This window comes from Chrysochloris asiatica, unplaced genomic scaffold, assembly GCF_000296735.1.
Source record: "Chrysochloris asiatica unplaced genomic scaffold, ChrAsi1.0 scaffold00031, whole genome shotgun sequence".
Lineage (NCBI taxonomy): Eukaryota > Metazoa > Chordata > Mammalia > Afrosoricida > Chrysochloridae > Chrysochloris > Chrysochloris asiatica.
Genome location: NW_006408549.1, coordinates 8,298,851 through 8,325,618, shown reverse-complemented (window position 1 = coordinate 8,325,618; position 26,768 = coordinate 8,298,851). Strand labels below are relative to the sequence as shown.

The 26,768-nt window shown below is 36.3% G+C and overlaps 1 protein-coding gene across 1 annotated transcript in view; it reads right to left on the bottom strand.

Moving 5' to 3' along the window:
- Positions 1–1,452: 1,452 nt before the first annotated feature.
- The window catches only part of KIAA1429 (KIAA1429 ortholog), a 59,308-nt gene continuing 33,992 nt past the window's right edge, over positions 1,453–26,768 (bottom strand). Inside the window, exons 12-24 of the mRNA XM_006859214.1 lie at positions 19,746–19,839; positions 19,071–19,615; positions 18,320–18,555; positions 17,460–17,712; positions 15,665–15,882; positions 11,227–11,359; positions 7,896–8,048; positions 7,273–7,433; positions 6,547–6,643; positions 4,951–5,117; positions 4,195–4,526; positions 3,267–3,410; positions 1,453–1,795 (exon numbers count right to left, since the gene is read on the bottom strand). Coding sequence (XP_006859276.1) covers positions 1,641–1,795; positions 3,267–3,410; positions 4,195–4,526; positions 4,951–5,117; positions 6,547–6,643; positions 7,273–7,433; positions 7,896–8,048; positions 11,227–11,359; positions 15,665–15,882; positions 17,460–17,712; positions 18,320–18,555; positions 19,071–19,615; positions 19,746–19,839 — 2,688 coding nt within the window. The 3' untranslated portion in view covers positions 1,453–1,640. The remainder of the gene's footprint in view (positions 1,796–3,266; positions 3,411–4,194; positions 4,527–4,950; positions 5,118–6,546; positions 6,644–7,272; positions 7,434–7,895; positions 8,049–11,226; positions 11,360–15,664; positions 15,883–17,459; positions 17,713–18,319; positions 18,556–19,070; positions 19,616–19,745; positions 19,840–26,768) is intronic.

The window sequence follows — 26,768 nt, the reverse complement described above, 5'->3', positions numbered from 1 at the left end:
CAGACAGAAACATAGTGTGGAGTGTGAGGCAGGCTCCCTTGGGCAAATCACAGCACAGAACTTTACAATTTTGGAGGAAAGCTCTGCCATCCTCTGCAGATAACTAGTTTCCTTTTGTGAAAGTGTCTGGCTTGTCACTGGGCCTTAGCAGAGAATGAAGACTTATCCATTAGCCACCAAGTCATCATGCAATGAACAGTGTCGCCTGATCCACAGTCAAAAAGCTGGACAAGCACAGCAGCACCCCATCATTAAATGAAGTGGCATAGACCAGACTGGGCTCGAGCAGAACGTGAAGGCACAAGTTGCATGAAGAAGTGGCCCAAATGCCCATGGCCTCCATTCCTGTCACATTACCTTGCCTCTCCCAGTCCAGTCTATGCCTATAGCCTCATTGGGAGTTACTTGTCATCAGTTGACTGAGGAAGGGAAAACTCCTGTTTGGTTTACAGCAGGTTCTGCACAATACACAGGCACCACAAGAAAGTGGACAAAGCTGCAGCACTAAAGCCTGACTTGACTGCCTGCCGATTTTCATCAGCCCTGTATGCAGCTTTGTGAGTCAGAGCCTCCAGCCTGACATCTAACCAACAGCCTTGACAGTTGCCCACCTTGACAGCTGTGAGCCACTTCCTAGATAGAAAGCTCTTTACATATAGCCATACAGAAGCTTCAAAGGTTTTGCTTTTCTAGAGAAGCCAAAGATAGTGTCCAATCTTGATTCCATGGCTTTAAAACACTGTCCATGGCCCACAATTACTAGTGGTTATTTAAGAATGAAATACACATTTGTTCTTTTAATTGATGTGTATTATTTTCCCAGTTGGCTAAGCTGTTAAAGGAGTCCTGGTAGTGCTGTAATCTTAAGAACTGGACTGATAACCACAAGATCAGCAGTTCAAACCCACTAGCTACTGAGCTGGAGAAAAATGAGGCTCTCTGCTCCCGTAAAGGTCTACTGCTTCAGAAACCTACAAAGGGTTGCTATGAGTTAAAACCAACTCAACAGCACTAACAACAACAAAGCTGTTTAAACATCAATTCTTATATCTTATATAAGTTGTTTGGACCAAACTGCTTTTTAAAGAGAAGTATCAGATACTCCTTTTGGCCGAGGTATGCTGTGACTCAACGGCCCTTAAAAACAAACAACAGCAATGCTGTGGAAAGATAACTGAGACCCTCAAGGGCTCCAGGAACTAAGAAGCCTTGGGAACCTCTGTGGTATTGGCAAGAAATACACCAAAATAAGTCATTCCTGATGTGGTGCTGTGGGATAAAGCAAGACTGGTTTGAACCGCAATGTCGGTAGCTCAAACTCACCAGTCATTCCTTGGAAACCCTATAGAGGGTCACTATGAGTTGGAACCATCTCGATGGAATGAACAATAAGACCTAAGAAATGTCCTAAATAAGTACTCATGTAAGAAGGGGGGAAAATACATGCAAACATACATAAAAAGTTTGGATTTTTATTGAAATCTTATGTTAGGTATCAAACAAAATCTGCTTTCTTCAGATAAAAATATTCTCTATCTTCAGGTAACCGCTAAGTCTAAATTGGTCCTTTAATGTCTTATTTTATTTTTATTGTCCTCATGTAATGTTCACATATATTTAGGATGTTCCCAAACAAATTTTTATCGTGTAAAGGATCGTACATGACGACCTCGCCCACTGCCTCCACTAACAAACTTTCCTCTGGAGCCTCCACTGCCGCTATTTGCACTTGCCCAGGAAGGTCCAAGGCCCCCACGACCTCTTGAAGTGCGGTCACGAGGACTTGGGCGATAGCCTGTAAAAGAAAGAACATTATTTTTATATCCGACTTCTCTTCCTTCTCCACGCAATGAATACAAATCCATGACTCCAAGCTCAAACCAAGACAAGAATTACTTCTGGCTCTTTTAAAACTCATGTGCATATACCTAAAATAAGGGGGCAATAAAGGCACAAAGTGACTGGCTTACAAGTTTTCAGGAGGGAGTTTAGTTTCAGAGTGTGTGGGAGAAGAAAGAGTCCCCACTGAATAGTGTTTATCTTGTCTAGACAGGTCTGGTGAAAAGAGATGGGGATAAGATTCTTATGATTCAATAGTAAGTAACTGTTATTATGACTAATTGCAACTGTCACAATTGTACAGGTAAAAGTTGTGTAACAAAAAGGGCAGAGTAATTAATCTTATAGTCCAAAAACAGAGGACCATAGGACCATCAAGGGAGAACAGCACAAGCGGAGTACGGGACCCTATCCAGAGAAGCAACATCAGAAATGGAGGAAGAGATGAGGACATGGAGAGAGGGAGCAGCTGAGGACTCTAGACTCATGGAAAGTGAGGGACTGGGTGCTGGCGGTCAGGAGGCAGGCTTGCAGAATGTGCCCTTTGGTGGTTTAAAGTATTATATATTCCTGAGTATTTGTGTGTACATTCTCTCTCCTTCCCCCATAACAAACAAACAGAGGGAATGGAAACAAATACTGCTGAATGATGATGCACGGAGGAGAGTGTAATCACTGTAATGAAATGATGGTGCAAAGCCGAGTTCTCTCATGTAAGCTATCACTCGGTTCACAATAAAAACTTTAAAAAAAACCTCACGTGCATACTATGAATCTACTGAAGACCATTATCGTGTACACTTTAAACAGGTTAATTGTACCGTAAGTGAGAATTATATCTCATAAATCTATTATTTTATTTTTAAAATTTTAAGAGTATTTGAAACCAAAAGCTATCTTAAACCAGCAGAATTCTGGACTTGATACATTACTATCTTAGATAAATGGGTATGTGCTTACATACACAGTATTGTAAGCAACAACAGAATACACTAGACAAGGAAACCTCTGTTATTAAAATATTATGATAAAAGGTTTGGCTTTCATTACTTAAATATAAAAACAGAACACACCACCAAGAAAGCTGTTCACACTATATAAACTGTTTAGTTTCTAAAATTTGTGTGATTACTTTTAAAGAAAATGTACACTAGGTGTGGGCGTTGCAGATAAGCATTGGACTGCTAACTGCAAGGTCAGTAGTTCAAACCCACCAGCCACTCCTTGGAAACCCTATACTGGCTTGTAATGAGTAGGAACTGACTCAAAGGCACTTAATAATAATAGTATACAATAACCTTTAGACTTATAAGTCTACATTCCAAAATATGCTTCACCAGAATGTATATGTATAACATTCAACAATTCAAAAGAGAGGTATTTGCCTCTCTTCTCTCAACAAAATATCAAGTAGAAAAGATGTATACCTGTAGAACTAAGTGGTCTTAATGGTGGCAGAGGACCCCTGTTAAAATTGCTCTGGCCTCCACGACTATCATTGTAAGTTCCTCGAGGAGTATTCTGAGCACTCCAACTGGAGCCTCTTGTCCCCTCTCGACGACTGTAGTTTCCTAAACACAAACAGTACAATCAAAATCTACTTTTCCCATAATCTGGATTATGGACAAACAGGTTGGTTCTTGTTTTGTTTTTTAAACCTTCAATATGAAATTTTGTATATGGAATATACTACAGAGAGGCAGCAACGCACAGAGGCTCTGGACCTAAACTTCTAAGGTTCAAATACTATTCTCCCACTTCTGATATGTGTCCTGCAAAGTGACTCAGTTTTCTCTTCTGTACAGTAGGGATACTAACAGAAACTACCACATGGGCTTGACGATAGGGCATTATATGCAAAATGCTTATAATACTTCCTAAAACACCTATGTAAAGTTCCCTATTAATGTAAACCTCAATTCTATTACTCCCACCCTCTTAAACAAGTTTTCAGACATATCATTAATCTAATAGCAAAGTAAAAAAAAATAAATCAATCAAGTTTTTAAAATATTTAAACCATTTTAAACATTACACCAGGAACCAAGTGGATACAGCAATCCGTGATTCTCACAGAACAATCTTACATACAGTAGACATGAAAACAATATATGGATACTCTCAGACAAACACAATTCTAAATCTTCAAAGGGCAATAATTACTAAAAATTTCTTTTAAATTCATCAGTAAAAGTGCAATTTATCAAATGTTAGTACCAACAAAGTTTGCTCTATCAAACAGTACTCTGCAAATATTACCACTGGTCTAAAGTCACGTAACTGATGAATCATTTCCATCCAATATTCAAATATTCCAATATTCTAATCCATTGGAGAATACATACAAGTAGTTACCTTTTGAAGCAGGTGGTGTGAAAAATCTGTTCTGACTATGAAAAGCACCACGCCCTCCTCGACTTCCTGAAAACCCACCACGAGAAGAGATTTTCTGGGACACTTTGAGTGGCCGTTTTGGTGGGGGTATTCCATCTTGAGGGACCACTTCTTTACTTTCAGCTGCAACAAAGTCATCCACATGCATAGACGGTGGTCTGCTTGTGTTCTGTTTTCGTTGTCGAAAAATATCATGGGGTCGTATACCCTGTCCAAATCCTCCCCTTCCTCTTCCTCTTGGTGGTGGCACAACATGGGCTCGTTTGGCAGGCTCGATGTATTCAGATTTCCCACTATGGGAAAAAAATACTCTTTAGGAAAATTTTTGTAATTACCAGTGAAAACACATTTCAACTTTTCTTATTTCACTCTGTTAATATAACTTTCTGGGAAACTACAACAAACCAGCTAAGAACAATACTCATATTTTACTGATATGTTTAATAATTAAAAAAAAACAAAAAACCAGTTTACTCCTTGTCAAACCTTCCAAAAGTAGAATATGTTCTTTATCAAGTAGAACATTAACAAATGTATTAGGTATATGCTGGTCAAATTACTATCTTTTCAAAAAAAATCTATATCATTTTCTTAATTCAAGTGCTAGTTTATATCAATTACCTGTTCTTTTTAATAGTTATGAGTCATCCTTAAATTCCAATATTCCAATAAATGTTTACATGACCACAAACAAGAGCTCCAGTACAATCAATTTACCTTGAAGTTATAAAGGTCTCATGCTTGTGCTTCCCAAGTTTGAATCCTTTGGTAGTCTTGGTTCTTCCTGGAGATGATGGTTCTGACAAAAATGAACGCTCTAATTCTGAGTGTAAGTCAAAGTCACTACAGCATTTTTCAGAGAGTTCAATTAAGTCAACTTTTACCTGCAGTCATAAAATTGAAACAAAATGAAACATACTTCTTAAATGTAACCATAAATGTCAAGTAATTATTAAAAGCCTTACTATATATAATTTATAACAATAAGTAGAGGTCCAATTCTTTCCATTCATCTTTCAGAAAACAAATCATTGGTAGTTCACTTTTTAAAAAAAGAGAAAAAGTTTTGAGTTCAGCACCAAAGCTTGCCTACTATTTTTCTTTCTTTTTAAAATACTTCCTAAGCTTCATAAGGATAAAGCGCTGGACTGCAAACCACAAGGTCAGTGGTTTGAGCCCACAAGCTGCTCTGCAGAAGAAAGATGACACTTTCTGCTCCAGCAAAGATTTATAGCCTTGGGTCCCTATGAGTAGGAACCGACTCAACAGCACTTAACACCAACAATTCTTCCTCAGGAAAGATTTTTAATGGACATGTCTGCTGCCTGACAGGGATCTCAAGACTTCTTTTTAAAAACTAACACTGAATCTCTCCAGAACGATTCCAGAAGAATCAGATAAAAACCACTCTTCAAGTCCTGTATGTCGAAGTTTCTATTATAAAAGTATTTTGTGCCACAAATCCGAGAAGGACTTGCACATTTAATAAGATGTCAATCTAAGTTTAATTACACAGAAATCAAAATTAAGTTTACTTTATTTTAAATTCAAATCTACCAAACTTAAGTGATCTAAAGTTTCTCTAAACTATTTAAGTCTTCAATCATCATGTCAGGACAGTTTTAAGTCAATTTAGAGTTAGACTTGAAACCAATCATTCTTCTGGTTTTAATTTCTGAACGAGGAAATATACAAACATTTTCTTTGATCAAATGACACAATATAAAAGGGGCTTCAGAAAGTCTGTAACAAAATAGAATTGAAAACAGAATTTTTCCACAAACTCCTTAAGTCCTCTTATAAGGTACAACATTGTTATTAAGTGCTGTCAAGCTGGTACTGACTCATAGCAACCCTGTATAGAATTTTCGAGGATGTAAATCTTTGCAGGAGCAAGCCTCATTTCTCTCCCACATAGCAGCTGGTGGGCTAGAACCACCAACCTTGTGGTGAATAGTTCAGTGCTTACCCTACAAAGACACCTATATGCACTCCCAAATGGTACAACGTATGTAGTTAAAATCATCATCTTTATCAACATTATAAAAAGCAGTGTTTCAGAGATGCACAGATGCAAGAATGTGTACTGCCCCAAAATTCTTAATTCTCAAATTATAGATTACTAAAAAATAAAACAAGTTGAGAATCCTAGACACCATTAAGTGGGTAAGTGGTATAAAAATAATGCAGAAATGATACCCACATGAAACTTGACCATATAACAAATTTCAGTACTAATACTATAGTACTAAAAAGATATAAAGAAACTAATCATTTTTACCCCTAAACAGTCTGCAATAAAATTATTTATACCAAATCCAACTCTGTATCAATCTCTTCAGCCTGGAATGGAGTAAACCACATAGATTTCAACTGATCATCCATAACATCAGCTAGCACGTATGCAGTCCTAGAATAAGAAAAAAAATATTTGGTGAAAAGCAGAATTCAAAAAGCAAATATTTTAGCTTATCTTCTATGTAAAAATCTGTGAAAAATACAATTAAAACTGTTACTCTGGAATAGTAGTAAAATTAATGCTTGAAAAAATTCTTTCAAAAAGTAATCCAAGATTTATGTATGTTCAAAAACCAATTAACTTGGAATCTATTTTTCATGTGATAAATTCTAACCTTTCAGTAAATTATATGGAGCCCTGGTTTTATTTTTGGAGAAAAGCCATTTTACTACATTATACCAACTGTTACAGAAACTTCCCCTATTTCATGTTTCTATATTTATAGACTAATTCTATCAGATTGAATAGTCATATGGCTATAGTCCTCCAAATACACAGTGGTTTGTATCTTCTAATCCAAAACTGTCAGTGTGTTTTTATATAGCCTTGGAGGAAGGAATGGTTTGTATATTTTAAATACAAAACAAAGTAACAGAAGAATAAGCAGAGACTGCATATGGCTGGCAAAGCTTAGATTATTTGTGATATGCCTTTTTACAGAAAGTTTGTTGATCCTCTTTCTAAACCTCAGCAACTCTATAAAGAACATCTATTCAATCACAAAACATTGCTTACTTTACCTATTGTTAAACAGATTCTGGAGAGATTCTGGAGCTGAAAGTACTGGTTCTACATCCTGTTCACTGAGAGGTAAAGGATCACCTGATGATTCCAACATCTGTTTAAGTCCAACTATATTGTCCAACAAAGAATCCAGATTGTCATCATCCTTCGAATGTTCCTAGACACAAGCAAACACAGAATAAGAAGATGCAAGTAAAATTTGAACATTCATGCCCATAATTTACTAGCTTTTTTAACAGAAAAAGTTGTATTATTTCACTACTAAGAAATGGGAGCCCCTTTATAAAGAGACTATCAACTTAATAAAACAAACACCAAAACTATGTGTCATTTTATTTCTAAAGAATGACAGCAGTAGGCATCCTGCATCTACAGAATAAAATATTTTAAAAACACGGCCTTCATTTATTCTTTAAGATTCATAACAGTATGGAGGACTGCACTCCAAATTATTAAATTCAAGAATTTATTTAGAACAATAAAAACACCCAACTGAGGGTTCACTGCTTTAAAAGGTCACTATGAAAAACCTGTACTTATCAAATAGTCAAACTAGAAGAAAATATCTTGGGTATGTGTTGCTTTTGTGTCTTTTTTTTTTTTTTTTTTTTTTTTTTACCAAAACAAGCTTCTCTAGTTCAAGGAACAAACTGTCTGGACTTTCTTCTTTGCTTTGTAGCAGCTGTTTTAACTCGGCAGCATTAATACTCATCGTCCGGGATGGGTGAGCTCCCTCTACTTCCAGGAGACCACTATCATCTCCACAACATCCCTGTAAATGTCACACACAAGGTAAATTTAAGAGCAGAGAAATTTGCAAAGATGTTTCCAAACTTAATTACTCAGATATTTAAGCTGTTTGCTGTACTCTTTCCCTCAATGTTTTGTTCTTACATCAGTACAAATGGTTAGTTTCAAGCAGGGTTTAGTCAGCTCATACATCAGTACAAATGGTTAGTTTCAAGCAGGGTTTAGTCAGCTCAAAGTGGAAATGTTGTTGTTGTTGTTAAGTGCCGTCGAGTCGGTTTCGACCCTGAGCGACCCTGTATAGGGTTTCCGAGGAGCAACTGGTGAACCTGAACTGCCGACCTCGCAGTTCAAATGGCTTTGCAGTCTAGTGCATTAACCCAAGGAAATAGTTTTCTTTAAATAAGACTCACAATGTAAGTTGGGAAACTATGTATTCCATTTACTGGCATCAAGATTTCTCAACAAAAATAACCATTGGTAAAACACACAAGAACTTGCAAGATATACAATATACCAATATATGCTCAATAATTAATAAAATGTCTATTAAAAAGAACTAATTTTATTTTAAAAAACAAAATATTCTGTAAGTGGGACCAACCCTAACATAATGAAGGTGAAAACACAAGAGAAGAAATGAAGTACGAAAGGTTTAATAAATAAAAGTGACAATAATGAGCAGTTGCTAAAGATGAGATACAAGAGGCCTACACTGAAGTCCTGGTGTGTGGCATTGCAGGATAATGCACTGGACAGGAAGGTTGGCAGTTCAAACCTGCCACCTGCTCCTCAGAAACCCTTATACAAGGTCCCTATGAGTCAGAACTAACTCAGAGGCACTAAAAACAACAACAACATTGGAAATCAGATAAGATCAACAATATGAAAGCAAGGTAAAGTTTAAAAGAAAATGAATTTAATTTTTAATAATCAGATTGTATACATTAGCTAAAAACAAGGAGAAGAAAGGAGAAAAGAAGAGGGGAAAGGAGTAGGGAAAACATAAGAAGGGACAGACAGGATGCAGGCCACAGGTGGAAATGAAGTGGTGTAGGGGTACTTTCCTTTAATTAAGAAAAACAGACTAGATGAGAAAGAACATGGAAAGAATCTGAGAGGAATAGAAAAAATTTAGTTGTCCAACAGGATGGTCTTGATCTTCTCAATATAAAAGACAAGAAAAAGAAATGTATTAATGAGGAATGCAAAAAGCATGAATTATCAATATTAAGAGACCAGCAAATCCTGGATAACATGAACAATGGTTAGTGTTTTTTGATCAGAAACTATTTAACTATGGACAGGTTTAAGACAATCTGTCAAACTGATTTGTTAACAGCACATTACTCAGGATCTAGTAAAACTAGTAAGTATTCTTCCATCAAATCTCTTCATGCCAGCAAAAGCCGTCCATTTAAATATGCCAGTCTTTAAGAATCAAAGTAGCTGGTACACTTCATTACTTTAATAAACTAAGTTTGACACAAAACAAATACTATGTCTATAATAATGTCAACATAATAAATACAAACAGAACAGGTATTCAAGGAAGGCTTATTGAACCAAATAGTCTCAATATAAATTACAAACCACTAGCGTAGTGGTTACGAATCGGGCTGCAAACCTTAGGGCCAGCAGTTCGAAACTACCAGCCGCTCCGTGGGAGAAAGATGAGGCGTTCTGCTCCTGTAAAGATGTACAGCCTCGGAAACCCTGCACAGGGTTGCTATGGGTTGGAACCGACTCGACGGCACTTAACAACAACAACAACAACAACTAGTAAATTTATTTTTCTTATAAAAATGAGCCCACATGGCCGGTGGACAGGCTTGCAGGGTGTGTCCTTTGGTTGTTTGAATGACTGCATATTCATGAGTGTTTTGGTGCACATTAAAAAAAAAAAAAAAAACTGAGGGAACAGAACAAATACTGTTGAATGATGAAGTTGCAGGGGATTGTAATTATTGCAATGAAACGAAATACGACAGGATGAGTATAAAACTGATTTCCCCTCCCATGTTAACTATCACTCAAATCACATGTAAAAACTGGAAGCAAAAAAAAAAGCCCATACTCTATTTATTTTGGAACAGCTTCCTCTATCAGTATTTTCAAATAGAAATCTTAAATATGAGCTGAATTTCTTAAACTGGTGTTGACAGAATACTAATCTATAGGATATCAGCAGTTGTACAGATACATACAAAAGATATTTTATGGACAACACATATGGAAATGCTGAGTTAGATTACAATAAAACAAATTTCTATTTATCAAGAACTTCTAAAATACTAATATGCACAATTAATGTTTATTAGGGGAGACATTTCCAAACTTATTTGACTACAGTCGTTTCAAAGACAGTCCTGTCAATGTTTTTTTGAAATTGTGTCCACAGTATACCATGTATAAGAAAACATCAATCAGAAATTCTTAATTTGATTTTAACAGTAATGTTTCAGACTTGAGGAAACAATCTGTAATTATAGTCATCCCAACCACCTATCTGAAACACAATCAGCAAATGCTCACTAAGTAAATATGTGATTAATAAAGCTTGACTAGTTTGAGTTTAAATACTAACAAAAGTATTTAAAAAACGAAGACACCATAGGTAGTATGTTTCTCTAATGGTACAAATGGCGTAAGGTATTTTATTCACCAATTAACGATGAAGTCCTGGTGTGACACTGTGGGTTAATGCACCAGACTGCAAAGCCATTTGAAATGCAAGGTCAGCAGTTCAAGCTCACCAGTTGCTCCTTGGAAAACTTATACAGGGTCGCTATGGGTTGGAACCGACTCGACGGTACTTAACAACAACAACCACACATAAAAGAGGAGCCCTGGTGTGATGGTGTGGGTTAATGTGCTGAACTGTACGGTCACTTTGAACCGCAAGGTCAGTGGTTCAAGCTTACCAGCAGCTCCTTATTCGAAAACCGCATACACGGTCATTATGACTTGGTACCGACTTAGTGGCACTTAACAATACATTAAAGACAAGTTCAAAAAATTCTCTTAAGCAGTTTTTTGTTTTGTTTTTTAATTAATCAAAACCTTTAATTTACTATGATGGTTGACAGTACAGAAAAAAACACTTTTTTAAGTTTCAAGAATATTTTTTAATGTAAGTGCTTATTCAACTTATGACAAAAGTTTGTAAACTTAAGAAATACCAAATATGTATAAACACTTACCATTGTGTCAGAATTTAGAATTTGTCTCATAAACTCCAAGAATGAAGATGCAAGTTCTCCTGTGTCCTTACTGAATGTGGTAACCACTCGTTTCAGTAAACTGTGCAAAGCGCTACTGTTTTTCCTTAAAGAACTACAATGAAAAAGGACATATTGTCACAAGACAGGAATGTAAAAAATTAGTATGAGTAATGAATTACCTCGGCTCAGATAGAATAAACTTATCCCACCATTTCAGACAATACAAAAATATTTTAAAATCTAAAAGTATTTCAATATACTCATGGACATAACCCATCATAAAGTTATACTTATTGTTATCACTTCCTTCATAAGATATGCCTCACACTATTGAAGAAAAAAAATTTCCACAAATAATAAAAGTATTGAACAGTACAAGAAACATGCAGGTACTCTACTTTTAACTTTTATAACCTGAGGATGTTTCTAACACAAGCAGGTTACAGCTGCCTCTGAAGTCTATCTAGAAAGCCTAGCTTATACAACTATAGAGAATGATTATTTTTATCAAATGTTATAATCTGACAAAAGACTACTGAGAGAATCAGGTAGGGAAAGTAGACTTTTTCTATAAACAACCATAAAGTAAATATTTTATGTTTTATGGGCCAGAGAGTTTCAGTCATAACTACTTAACTCTGCTATAATGAGAAGGCATTCATAGAATACATTCATAAATATATTCCAATAAAACCTGTATTTACAAAAATTGTCATAGGTTGGACTGGCCTATAGGCCACAATGTGACAACCAATGATACAGACAGACTTCTAAGGCCATTCCAGAGACTTTTAACCCATTCTACTAGATAGGTTCAAACCACCAATCTTTAGGTCTATAGTGAAGCACAAATCATTTATACCACCCAGGGACCTAGGACAATATATGCTGTTGTTGTTAGTTGTTGAGTACATTCCAACTCATGATGATCTCTGTGTACAAAGTAGATCTGCCCTATTGGATTTTCAGGGCTGTGGATCTTTGGAAGCACATCCCCTAGGTTGTCTTTCAAAGCGCTTCTGGGTGGGTTTGAACCATTAACCTTTCAGCTAGCAGTCTAGTGCTTATCCATTTAAGTCAAATAGGAAGCTTCTAAAAATATTCTATACATTTACAGAGTTCTTAGTTGATCATAAACAAATTTCAAGGGCAAACTGTCCTAATCTTATCTCTTATGTCTATTAAGTTATAACACAATTAACCAAAAAGTATGGCATTAAGACTCTTTACACAGCTTCATTTAGAATTGTTATTGTTAAGTGCTGTCAAGTAGGTTCTGACTCAACAGTGACCCTGTACAGTGCTTGCTTCCAAGAAGCAGATGGTGGGTTTGAACTGCCCTTGCTTCCAAGAAGCAGATGGTGGATTGAACCTTGCGATTGGAAGTCCAGTGCTTATCCTACAGTGCCACACTGAGACTCCACACATCTATTAGAGTGCTAAAAACAAACAAACTGCAATACCAAGTACAGTGACTATGAGGGCCAACTGAAACTCTTAACACATTACTGACAAGAACATACAATGGTACAGCCACTTTGGAACACAATTTGAGAGTACTGTATTGAGAAATCCCTTGGTATCTGTGGTATCAAAGGTACCCCATGATCCCTAAATCTGGGATGTTCAAGTTCTTTATATAATTTACACATTATCATCTCATATACTGTAAATTATCTCTAGATACTTCTAATACCTGATTCATATGAGTGCCATATAAATAGCACTTAATGATCCCTCTTAGCTTTGACCATTTAATTGACACCCCCCACCCCCGCCAAAATGTTTCTGATTCACAATTAGTTGAATCCACAGACGTGAAAACCACAATATAGACGGTCAACAGTGCACCTATATAATCCAGGTATCTACCCAAAGGGGTCCTGGTGTGGCATTACATGTTAATGCACTGGTCTGCAAGGTTGGTCTGAACTGCAAGTCTGGCAGTTCAAGGTCACCAGCCACTCCTAAGAAATCCTATACAGGGTCATTATGAGTCAGAACCAACTAGTCGGTACTTAACAACCACAACCAAAAGAAATGAAACCTTAAATTCACACAAAAACTAATTTGTATATTGTTGTTGTTGTTAAGTGCCATCGAGTCGGGTCCGACCCATAGCGACCCTGTACAGGGTTTCTGAGGGTGTAAATCTTTACGGGAGTAGAAACCTCATCTTTCTCCCACGGAGCAGCTGGTAGTTTCGAACCTCTGACCTTAAGGTTCGCAGCCCGATTCGTAACCACTACGCTACCAGAGCTCCTATACAGCAGCTTTTATTCATAACTACCTAAAATTAGAAACATCCCAGACTGCTAGAATATTACTAACAAATAAAACAAATCATTGACTCATTCATGTAATAACATGGATGACTCTTAAATGTATTTTGTTAAACGAAAGAAGCCAGACACAGAAAGAATACACATTATTTCACTCATATGACATTCTGAAAAAAAAAGATATACAGAGAAAAACAGACCAGTGCTAGTGTTCGAGTAGTACAAGATAATTTTGTGGTTTATGAAATTATTTTGTATGAACTACAGTTATAACATGTCTCTATGCTTTTGTCAAAATCCATCAAATTAAACATCACAACTCATCAATTTTACTAGATGTAAACTAAAATTAATCAGGATGAGGAATAAAAGATCAGAAATAGACTAAGACAAATGAATGTAATGGTACTACAAATGAATCACATAACCACACTTAAGAGATAACAGAAGAAAGGAAATGAACTAAGTAAACTTTGGATAAGTGCTTTGACTGGATACAGTAAGGCTAAAGACAAAAAGATATGCACACAAACACTATACTCCAGTAGATAAATTTCTTTCTAATAGGGATATGGGTTAGGAATTAGTTAGAAAACTACTTCACTTGCATATTAGAGTTAAACAAGTAAGTAAATGTCTTATAGATAATGAGTGCAAAGTTTCTCACTGTTAGAGAAAATTACAAAAAAATAAGCCAGTTTGAATTATCTATAGTAGCCAAAGCTGGAATAACTTGAGGAACAATACAGTAACAATACTATCATTGTTTGTGTATTATTACACAAAGAAAAATACTGATATCCATGAACCCATCTAAGGGAGAAATGACAACTCTCTCATATAAAGGAATAATGAATAAACATAAAAGGAATGAGAAAAATAGAAAATCACCATTAGAACTGCCACACGCACGATCCATCGATGGACAGCATAATTAGTGGAAGAAAGTTTTAATTACAAATAGACTCTTTGTACCATCTCAAAACAAAATACTATTTAAATATTAATGAAAAAGGAAAAAAAATGTAAACTTATAGTACAGAATTCTGGAAGACAGTACCTTAGTCAAGTGCTCAAGTTTAATATGATCAACTGGACATACTGATACCATGTATTTTCTGGTATGATGCACACTGACAAAGGAAAATCTGTTTCTGTGGAAAATATCCTTCCCAATAAGGCATACCCTCAATCTAGTCATAAAAAACCATGAGGTACACTAAACTGCGGTGTTCTATGAAGAAACCAGTGATCTAGGCTCCTTCTTGTGTCACTCTATCTCTACTACACACAACTGGCATTCGCACAGCAGCATGCTGGCTGCTGTATGAGAAAAAGTAAGATGAAGGGTGAGCAACTGTCTACTGTTTTCTTCTTAGACTTTGCATTGTTTGTATAGCAATGTCTGGGACCCAGTGACTGTCTATGTATTGGCAAGTTTTCTCTGTCAAGTGGCTACAAATATTGAAATAGAAAAGGGGGACCAAAAACTATCTAACACACTTAAATTAAGGAACATTTTATAAAATAATGAAAAAATATCAGCTTTTGGGTAACTCTTCAAAAGTGTCAAGGCTGTTAAGACCAAATGATTATCATTTACCCAAAGATGAGATGGCAAGGAGAAACAGGGATGCTAGAGCAATAAAACAGAAGCAGCAGAATGGAAATAAAGAGAATACTGAGACATTGTAAACAATTATCAGAGAATAATTTGCACAAAAATTGTTAAATTAGAATCTACTTTGTTAAGTTTCACCTAAAATAAAACATTTTTTTAAAAAGCAAGCTAAATAAAGGGTTTACGTATTGAAATCACATTTTCAATACCAAAGGTTCCATTACAAGCATGACATTTCACTACTAAGGTATCTTTCACATAAACACAAAATGTATCCTTATAATCAATGTGGGGAGAGTGTTGTTGTTGCAGCTGTTTAGTGTTGTTGAGTGGGTTCCGACTCATAGTGACCCTGTATAGGGTTTCCACGGAGTGGATGGTGGGTTTGAATCACACCGACCATGCAGTTAGCAGTCTAGTTCTTATCCTACAGTACCACTCCAGGACTCCAATGCAGGGAGTGCAGCAGATAGAAAATGCATACCTGATTCAACTAAATTAGACAAAGTTTTACCTTTTTAAATGAAACAATCCATAATCATGCTCTGCAAGAAACATCATTGTTCTGACACACGTCAATAAACAGTTGTAACTGCTTTCAGGGTTGGCTAGGGTAGCCAGTAGACAGTCACAGATTGAGGCCATCAATTCTTTGTTTGGCAGAGAATTGGAAAGCTGTTCCAGTTCAGAAATGGAACCTTCAGAAGAGCTTGGCAAAATAAGTGCAATGTCCTGTGGGAGAGGAAGAATTTGAAATGATGATGATCACCATCACTTAGCATTTCCCCATTAGAAATACATAACAATTATATGTGTAATTATTTCATTAAATTATCTTTACCTTACCACCCAAACATATACTCAAACACATTAAGAACGAAAGAAGTTGTTTTACTGTTATATAAAATACAGGAATACACACAAGAATATTTTATTTTGTGATGTTTTTACAAGCATCTTTTGCAAGTCTTCCTTTTATATTGCACTAAATACAGTTTCTACTTTCATAGTTAACTATAAATATCAGTGTATTTTATACTATTCAAAATCAATATATTACTCATGAGTTTTATCTATTTTTAAATTTATGAGACCATTTAGAAAATTCTGCTCCTCAGAAACCCCATACAGTATCGCACTAAGTTAGAAATGACTCAGCAGCATTTAACAACAACAATATTGGGATTTAAAATGTAAGAATAAAGGATAAGACTAATTATTTGTGTACAGTTTTCCAATTAAGTGCTTTATTCCAATTTTCATGTCTTTTATAATTAGTTTCTCAATGCCAAACAAATTTAACTAGTAATAACTGTATCGCTATCATTTTTTTCATATCAGTGAGCAAATTAAATTTTACAATTTAATTGTAAATTAAATTATTAGAATGTCTCATCATCTTTAAGTACACTTCAATACATTGCATGCATTATTGGTATTCAACTTGGCTTAAAAAGTCAAAAGAAAATTTGAATCAGAATGAACATATAACAATATCAGGCCATGGATGGCGTTGATGTGATTAGGACAGTTAGGTAGCTTAACAATGACTGTGAGGATGGCACAGGACCGGGCAGTGTTACAGTCCGTTGTGCATAGGGTTACTATGAGCCGGAACTGATTCTACAGCACCTAACAACAACAACAGAAAAAGATAATCTGCCAACATGGAGTTCTATTAAAAATATTCTGCCTGAAAAAAAAAAAAATCACACTCACGACCAAATGCAGGAGCATTTTGACAGAATGAAATGCTATTAGGTTAAGAAATCTCTGAGCATATCAATCACAGTGGAATTTAAAAGTTAAAACTCTTGACTCATGAACAACAGAGAGAAGTAAAAAATATAGACAGTAGGAAAAAATATTACTTCTTTAAGCAAACATGTGCAATATAGCAATAACCAGAAATACACTAAAACAGAAGAAGCCTGTGTGTGATACCTTTAAAAGGTGTCCTTATAAGAGAACACGGTATTAATTTTACCAATCACAATGTTATAAAATCCAAGATTTTTTAAAATTCTGTTAGTAACTGGTAGGAAAATGAACATATTAGACATTATCAATCTCGGAGTGCAGAAACAGTGGCCCACAGAGTAACTACCAGAGGAAGAATCTTAGAAAGAAAAGGAAAAGCTATGAAACAATGAAAGTTCAATCAGCTTACTGTGGCTCTCTGGTCAAATCTGTCCTATAAAAGCAGGTGTGAAAAAAACAGAGGTGAGAACTCTTTATTCACCCGTAAGATCTTTATCAAGAGAAGCTTTAAAAGACAGACACAGAATTCATAAAATGACTATAAATACCTGATCACAGAGAGACTGCAAAATGGATGTGATATACTCAACACACTGCTGGCGAACAACACTGTCCCCAGGAGACCGCACCAAAGATAACAGGTCTTGAAATATCTCTGCATATCTTTCATCACCTTTAATAGCTCCATTAATTAGATGTAAAATAGCTAATTTACAAGCTTTGTGTGAAGCCAGAGCATCAAGAAGAGCAAGCAACCTGGTGGTTTGGCTAGAATACTGTTTTTCTTTATCTTCTGAAGTGCTGAAATAAAATCAATATACTTAATAAATAAAGGAATTATACAACTAATATTTATTTCTCAGTACCTAAAATCTTATGCAAATCTTCCATAAAATATTCTATCCCTTGGATATAAGGTCAACCTCTCTGGAATTTTACAATTACTATAAAATTCTGCAAATTCAGGCTTCCAGTAACGTATTTTCTCAACTCAGAGAACTTCGTTATAGCTCACCTTTTCAAACATCCAAAATCAAGACCTTCAAGGTATCTGATAAGTAAAACGATACAGTTTTCTAATTAACAATATTATATTATGTATTCAGATACATGGACTTCTGGTGTGGTACTGTAGGCTCAGCACTGAGGGGCCTGTGAACCACAAAGTTGGCAGTTCAAACTCACCAGCTACTCTGTGGAAACCCTATACAGGGTTGCTATGAGTTGGAACTGATTCGACAGCATTTAACAAACACAACTCAGATACATGTATGTGTCTTTGTGTATTTATATATATAGAAAATCTAAATCCTAGTCTCCAAATTTTAAGTGATAAAATATCTGTGACAAAAATAACTTGAGAAAAAAAAATGTTTGGTTTTTTTTTTTTTATTTAAAATGAAAATACCTTTGCAAGTCTTCTACAATCAAATCCAACACAGTTCTCATAATCAGAAGTGCAGTTGGTGAGGCAAGGTCACACAATTGAACACAAATACGTCGTAACATATGCTGAATGGCCTGGCAGGCTGTGCCAGAGAAAGAGCGAACTATTTCTTGGAGCAACTTTGCTTGAACATGAAGGTGCATGCTCCACAATTTTCGGGTGTTGAGGGCCACTGATATATCATGTGGCTCAATAACCTGTTAAAAAAGTATAATGTGTGTGTACAAAGATTTTTTATATCTATTAATAGTCAAAAAAACTGTTCAGGAAGAAGTTGTTACGAAAAAAACATCTTTACTGAATACTTAAAACATTTTTCTATTATACAATTAAACACTTGCTTGACTTCAATCAGTCTAAAAATAGCTTATTGTTCTGAGGTCAGCAGTCAGTAGAGCAGAGTCCATTGATGAAGCAAATTCTAACACATGATAAGGGGGGGGAAAAGATTTAAAACAACAGAAAAATAAAAGTACAAGTATACATAACAGCATAATAAAACTCACTTTAACAAAAATTTATTTAAAATGTTTCCCCCACATTTCCTCAATGACCAGCTTCCTTCAGTGTTATCTCACCCTCATCCAGTTATTTTATGTCTTTTTTGAGGGAGAAGAATGAGGGTTTTTGTTTTGTTCCTTAACAAAAATCACAGTTTTTAAAAAAATGTTACCGCAGTCATTTATAAGATGCATGGTATATGAAGTGATACCTGAGTTGTTTGCATGGGCAATGGAAGAGGCAGCAGCTCTGAAAGGAGTATAAGTCCAGAAAAAAATCCCTCAGGAACCTTCAAGATTGAAGAAAGAACTTCTTTCAACATTAAAGACCAAGTATTATTGGCCAGAGTCTCTTCTGAGATTGTGAGTTTTTCATTAACTCCTTGTGTAAAAGTCAGTAAGATATCAATGATATCATTCTGAATTTTCTGTTCATCACTATCCAAACGACCTGAGAGGGGGATAGAGCACAGGAGCATGTGTAAAGTAACAAGTGCTGAAGGGACACGCATGTCCTTAAACTCAAAGGATCCACCTCTCAAGAGTTCCGTTAACATAGTTTTAAGAAGAGTAAGTGTGCAGCGAGCCACTGAAATAGTAGTAACTCTGTGCAGAGTAGTGCCCATGTTGACATGGAGCCTCCATGGCTGAGTCAGAATACTGTTCAATTTTTGTAGAACCCGAATAAATGTGTCCATTCCTTCAGCAGAAAAAAGCTGAATTACAGCAAGATTCCATTTCAGATCTTTCTGTTGACCTTTATGTTGAAAAAGGAAAATAAAACTAATTACTTACAGGTTAAATAATTGGCTACAGTTTTTGGATATGTAATTTAATAAATGATATTTATACTAGACTTAAAGTATAACTGAAGGTAGTCATCTTACCTTCAACAGGAGATGGTGGACAAGCCACATTACAAAGAACTCGTAGTGCAGTGGTAAGACCAACTCCTTCTGGGGTCATCAAATTATCAATATTCTTTAAAAATAAGAATAAACAGAAATTTACATGTAGCAAGTCAAGAGAAAACTCTAGACAAGGCATTAGTTAAAACCAGGAGCTTCAAGTACACTGCAACATTTAAAATTTGCTCAGTAAATTTAAAGTATTTATAAGGATCTAGCTAAAGTTTATCCACCACTGATTTGTTAAGTTGTCATACTATGGTAGCTTGTATGTTGCTGTGATCCTGGAAGCTATGCCACCGGTATTTTAAATACCATCAGCGTCACCCATGGTGGACAAGCTGTCAGGAAGGACTAGTCTCTGGAGAAGGACATCAGGTTTGATAAAGTGGAAGGCCAATGAAATAGAGCTGAAGAGCCCCAACTAGATAGATGGACAAAGTGGCTGCAATAAGTAATAAGTACTTAAACTTAACAACAGTTAGGAAGATGGCACAGAATCGGGCAGTATTTTATTCTGTTGTGGATGTCACTATGAGTTACAACCAACTTGATGGCACCTAACAACAACAAACAAGTTTATAAATCTGATATAAATTAAGCCATATTCTATGATTTTACATTAATAAAAAGAATAAATATATTATAAAGATGAGAAATGTATGAGACTCTATGCAGTGAGAATTTAAAATGTTCTTTTCTGTATATTATTTCCATACAGCCTCTCTCCGAAAACTGAAGCAATGACCATTTATACAAAGCCTGGTCGTATTAAATTTCTTTTAAAAATGAGGAAACAGGGAATGTTTTAGGTATAGCGTAGTTTTTTTAAAAAAACGGGAACTATCATAGGAATCTAGCTATGCTGAGCCGTTGGAACATAATCAGAGGGAAAAAAATAAATGGTTGCCTATGTCCTTAGTGGAGTCCTGGTGTGGCGCTGTTGGTTAATGCGCCAGACTGCAAAGCCATGTGACCTGCAAGGTTGGTGGTTCAAGCTCATCAGCTGCTCCTTGGAAACCCTATACAGGGTTGCTATGGGTCAGAATCGACTCGACGGCACTTAACAACAACAATGTCCTTAGTAACGAGCTCTGGTAGCGTAGTGGTTATGAATCAGGCTGTGAACCTTAAGGTCAGCAGTTCGAAACTACCAGCGGCTCCATGGAAGAAAGATGAGGCTTTCTGCTCCTGTAAAGATTTACAGCCTCGGAAACCCTGTACAGGGTCGCTATGGGTCGGAACCGACTCGACAGCACTTAACAACAAGAACAATGTCCTTAGTACTTGCCTCTGCTATGCTTCCTAGCAACAAATAGTTATGTTTAATTAAATAATTTTTTTTGTAGCTTTCACAGAGCAAAACACAAATAATTAACTAACTTGCATGTTGGAAGAAATAACATGAAAAAATGTCACTACATCAGCTTCTAAGCCTCAGGAGAGAAACTTACATGAGACAAAAAGGAGCCAGACGGTGAACTTCCAATGCTGGGTTACCTGTTTTTATTATATGTTGGGATAAGAGCCTGTTGTGGCACTGTAGGATAAGCACTGGACTTTGAACTCACAAGGATGGCAGTCAAACCTACAAGCTGCTCCTTGGAAACTCTATACAGGGTCGCTATAAGTTGGAACCAATGCAAAAGCACTTAACAACAACATAATAATCAAAATTAAGGAGATAAATATTTATATAAATGAAATTCCTTTTAATTACAACATGTAATTCAACTTTCTTGAATTAATTTTCATACTGATTAAATACTTCCATTCAAGCCATCTGATATTTACTGGACATCCTGACTATTCTGCTGACCATGTAAAAGTACCCAGAATGCCTGTCCGTCTAAATTTGCAGGATAACTGAACATTTGGAGTCCTGGTGTGGTGCTATGGGCCAATGCACTGGACTACAAAGTCAGTTTGAACTGCAAGGTCAGTGGTTCAAGCTTACCAGCCACTCCATGGAAACCCTATACAGGGTTGCTATGGGTTGGAACCAACTTGATGGCATTTAACAATAACTTGAATTCTCTATCACTCATTTCTTTGGCTGTCAAATTTTGGTGGCTAGCATGCTGCTGTGATGCAAGAAACTATACCACTAGTATTTCAAACACCAGCAGGGTCCCCCGCAAGATGATTAAGTTTCAGTGGAGCTTCCAGAAGGGCATTGCAGTCTAATTCTGGGGGGTGGGGTGGGGGAATTAACCACTGAAAAATCTTATGATTAACAGAAGATCATTTTCTGATATATTATGGGAAGATGAGCCCCTCAGATTGGAAGGCATTCAAAATACAAAAGCGCTGACTCTTCAAAATAGAGTTGAACTATAGGATGTGGAGGGACCAAAACTTTTGAGACCTTCATTTGCTGGTGGGGCACAACTCAAAATAAGAAAAAAAAAAAACTGCAAGCATCCATTGATAACTGGAACATGGAATGTAAAAAGGATGTATCTAGGAAAATGGGAAAGCTGTCAAAAATGAAATGGAATGCAAAAAGATAAATATCCTAGTCACTAGTGAGCTGAAATGAAATGCCATATTGAATTAGACAATCATATGGTCTACTACTATGCCTGCTATGACAAATTGAAGAGAAATGGCGTCACATTCACCAACAAAAAGAACATTTCAGGATCTGAAATACAACGAAGTACAATGAACTACTTGAAGGACAATGCTGTCAGTGATAGAAAAATATGCAAATGCTAACAACGAAGACCAATTAACACAACTATTGTTCAAATTTATTCACCAAACATGTCAAAAAGATGGTGAAAATTTTAGCAACTTCTGCACCCTGTAATTGATCAAACATGCAATCAATATGCATTGATAATTACTACTAATTATAATGTGGTAATTAGAAACAAAGAAGGATTGGTACTTGGAAAATATGGCCTTGGTGATTAAAAAAAAAAAGATGCTAAAGATTGCCAGATAGAATTCTGCAAGACCAATGACTTATTCATTGCAAATACCTTTTTCAACAACATAAACGATGACTATACACGTGGACCTCACCAGATGGAATACACAGGAATAAACTCGACTACATCTGTGGAAAGAGATGACGGAGAAGCTCATTATTATTAGTCAAGATAAGGCCAGGGACCAACTCTGAAACAGGTCATCAATTGCTCATGTGCAAGTTCAAGTTGAAGCTGAAGAAAGCTCAAACAAGTCCACGAGAGCCAAGGTACTATCTTGAGTAAATCCCACCTGAATTTAGATACTATCTCAAGAATAGATTTAATACACTGAACAATAATACACTAATGACCAAAAACAGACAAGTTGTGGGATGAAATCAGGACATCATACATGAAGAAAGCAAAAGGTCATTAAAAACAGGAAAAAAAGAAAAGACCAAAATGGATGTTAGGAAATGTTCTGAAACTTCCTTTGGAATGAAGAATAGCTAAAGAGGTCAGGAAAAATGATGAAGTAATAGAGTTAAAAAAATGATTTCATAGGGTATCTTGAGAAGATTAAGTAAAATGATATAACAAAATGGGCAAAGACTTGGAGTTAAAAAACAAAACTGGAAGACCACAGTCAGTATTTCTCAAGCTGAAAGAACTAAAGAAAAAATTCAAACTTTGAGTTGTAATACTGAAGGATTCCATAGACAATCTAACTGAAAGAAACAGGAAGCATCCAAAGAAGATACAAAGAATATAGAGTCACAGTACCAAAAAGAACTGATCAATATTCATCCATTTCAGGAAGTAACATGTGATCAAGAACCAATGGCATTAAAGGAAGTTACCCAAGCTGCACTGAAAAGAAACCATTGGTGAAAAACAAGGCTCCAGAAAAACCACTAAGGTATTTCAATAAATGGATGCTAGAGATGCTCACTCGTCTTTGCCAAGAAATTTGGAAGCTACCTGGCCAACTGATTGGAAGATATATAGTTTTGTGCTCATTCCAAAAAAAGGTGCAGAAATTATCAAACAAGATCATTAACATCACACTCAAGTAGAATTTTGTTGACAATTCAAAATCAACTCCATGAAGTGTCCAGCTGATAAGAAGAGAGGGCATATGCACAGGAACGCTCACATTTGCAGATAATACCCACTTGACCTGATCAGAACTCAACTAGAAGAAAGAGGGAAAAAAAGAGTAATCTGATATAATTTGATGAACTTGACCTACACCTATGGATGTAGTAGCTCAAAAGAGGTAACAAATCCTTACAGCAAGACATTCCCACCCCTTCCATACACAGGGTAGACAGGGATGGGCAACTTGGACATTGTCTACCCAAAATGGGGGGGGGGGGATCCAGAGGGCGCGGAGGAAGGTAGACTCTCCACTGAGTAGTATCCAATCTATCTGGGCGAGGCTGATGAAAGGAGATGGGGATAACACTCATGTGGTACAACAGTGAATAATTACTATCAGGACTGACTGTGAAGGTTGGAAATATAAAGGTAGATGTTTTGTAGCAAAAGGAGGGGAGTAGTTGACTCTGCAGTCCAGGAGCAGAGGTCCCTGGGACCATCAAGGGAGAGGAGCGGAGTGCGGGACCCTACCCAGAGAAACAGTGATGCCAGACATGTAGGCAGAGATGATGACATGGAGAGATGGAGCAGCTGGGGAGTCTAGACCCAGAGAGGGAGAGGGGCTGTGTGCTGACGACCACGGGGCAGGCTTGTGGGGTGTACCCTTTGGTTGGATGATGATGCATGGAAGAGACTGTAACCATGGCAATGTAACAACATACAATAGGATGAATGCAAAGCTAATATTCTGCCATGTAAACTGTCACATAATTCACAATAAAACATTGAAAAAAAAAAATCAACTCCAGCAGTACACTTACAGGAAACTGCTAGAAATTCAAGGTAAATTCATAAAAGGATTAGACTGAGGGATATCATTGCAAAACAGATGGATATGGATGAAAATAAAAATACTAGAAAAATGTTTTGTTGTTGTTATTGTTGTTTCCAAGTAGCAGCTGGAAGCTGGAGGCTTTGAACCATCAACCTGGCAGTTAGCAGTATCCTATGGCGCACTATTCAACTGTGTGCATCCTAATAAACTATGGCTAAAACACTGCCAAGAACGAGAGTTCCAAGAACACTTACATGTGGTCACGCACAACCTTGCAAAGACTCAGAGGCAGTAGTTCAAACAAAACAAAGGAATACTGTGTGGTTTAAGACCAGGAAAGGAGTGTTTCAGGGTTGCAGCCTTTCCCATACTTTTTCAATCTGTACAGTGAGCAAACAATCTGAGAAACTGAACTATATGAAAAAGAATACAGCATATGGACTCATTTTTTTTTGTTGTTAAAGCACCATGAGCCTGAGGAATGGTCTGGTGGGTTTGAAGGCAACCTCTTGATTAGCAGTCCAGTGCTTATCCTATAGCTCCATCTCAGGATTCCGGAGAGACTCATTAACAACTTGCAATATACAGCTGATAAAACCTTGCTTACTGAAAGCTAAGAGGACTTGAAGCACTTCCTGATGAAAATCAAAGACTACAGCATTCATTATGAACTAGAAATCAATAGAAAGGAAACAAAAATCCTTGTAAGGACCAATAAACAACATCATGATAAATGGGAAAATATTTAAACTGTCAAGTCCTTTTACTTCGATTCACAATCAATGTCCATGGAAGCAGCAGTCAAGAAATCATGTAACATATTGCACTGGGCAAATCTGCAACAAAAGATCTCTTTAAAATGTTAACAAGATACCACTTGAAGACTAAGATGCCATACTGGACCCAAGCTATGGTGTTTTCAATAGTCTCATATGCACACAAATGAGTAAGACAATGAGTAAGAATTGGTATCTTTGAAAAATGATGCACATGAATATTAAACACGTCATAAACTTCCAGAAAAACTAACAAACCTGCCTTGGAAAAAACAGCCACAATATTCCTTAAACGTTAGGTGGTAACACTTTGTCTCACATTTTGGACATGTTGTAAAGAGGGGCCAGTCCCTGGAGAAGGACATCATGTTTGTTAAACAGGGGCCAGAACGAAAAGGTGAAGCTCCTCAATGAGATGGAGTGACACAGTGGCTGCAACAATGGGCTCAAACACGGGAGGAGGGTTCAAAAAGCTCGTGGAAAATTCCATTCCTTTTGAATTCTATTTTGTTCACTAACTTTCTGAAGCTACTTCATACAACAGAATAAAACACTGCCCTGTCCTGTGGTATCCACACAATTTTAGCTGCAGGGAAACTTCAAAAATTTCATGGGAAAAATGTAATTAAAAGATATTACAATTCTTCCACAAACTTTTCAATAGCCCCCTCTACACATAAGAAGTCAGACCAACTTGAAGGCACCTAACAACAAACACAATTGTTTTGCTAAATCAGACTGAATATAATGAAAAGTTTAAGATGTCACTTTAGGCAGAGTATAAAGCACAGAGGAATATAAGACAACAGAGGAGGTAAAGATACTCTTATGAGAGATGGAGTAAAAAGAAAAAATGAAGGCAGTTAAATCAATAAGAAAAATCTGAAGGAGAGAAAGTTCAAAGAATACTTTCTGCTGGTTAGGTACAGCAACAGATGCGTTAACAGCATGAATTACAAACTGAAAATTCAAGACCAAGCTGGGTTTGAACACACTTAAACATATATGCATACATATACAACTCATCTGCTAGATGAAGGAAGAGATAATTCAAGGTTCATATTACCCTTCTCACTTAACACACTTTATTATCTATGAGTGCCTTTAATCATTCTTCCTAAGCTACACATTGGCTCAATTAAGGAACACCAAAGGAAAAAACAAAACTTCCAAAACTAACTATGCTGTAATTTTAATCTTTGGTGAATTATTTCAACTGCAGTATTGACCATCTCAAATTAACAAACAGAACCATCTCCAAGGCAATTATCTGAAATTTACTCTATCAATTTTCACCTATATTTAATTTTTAGGGAAATTCTTTTTTCATGAATTAAAGTGAAATACTACATAGACACAGGATATAATT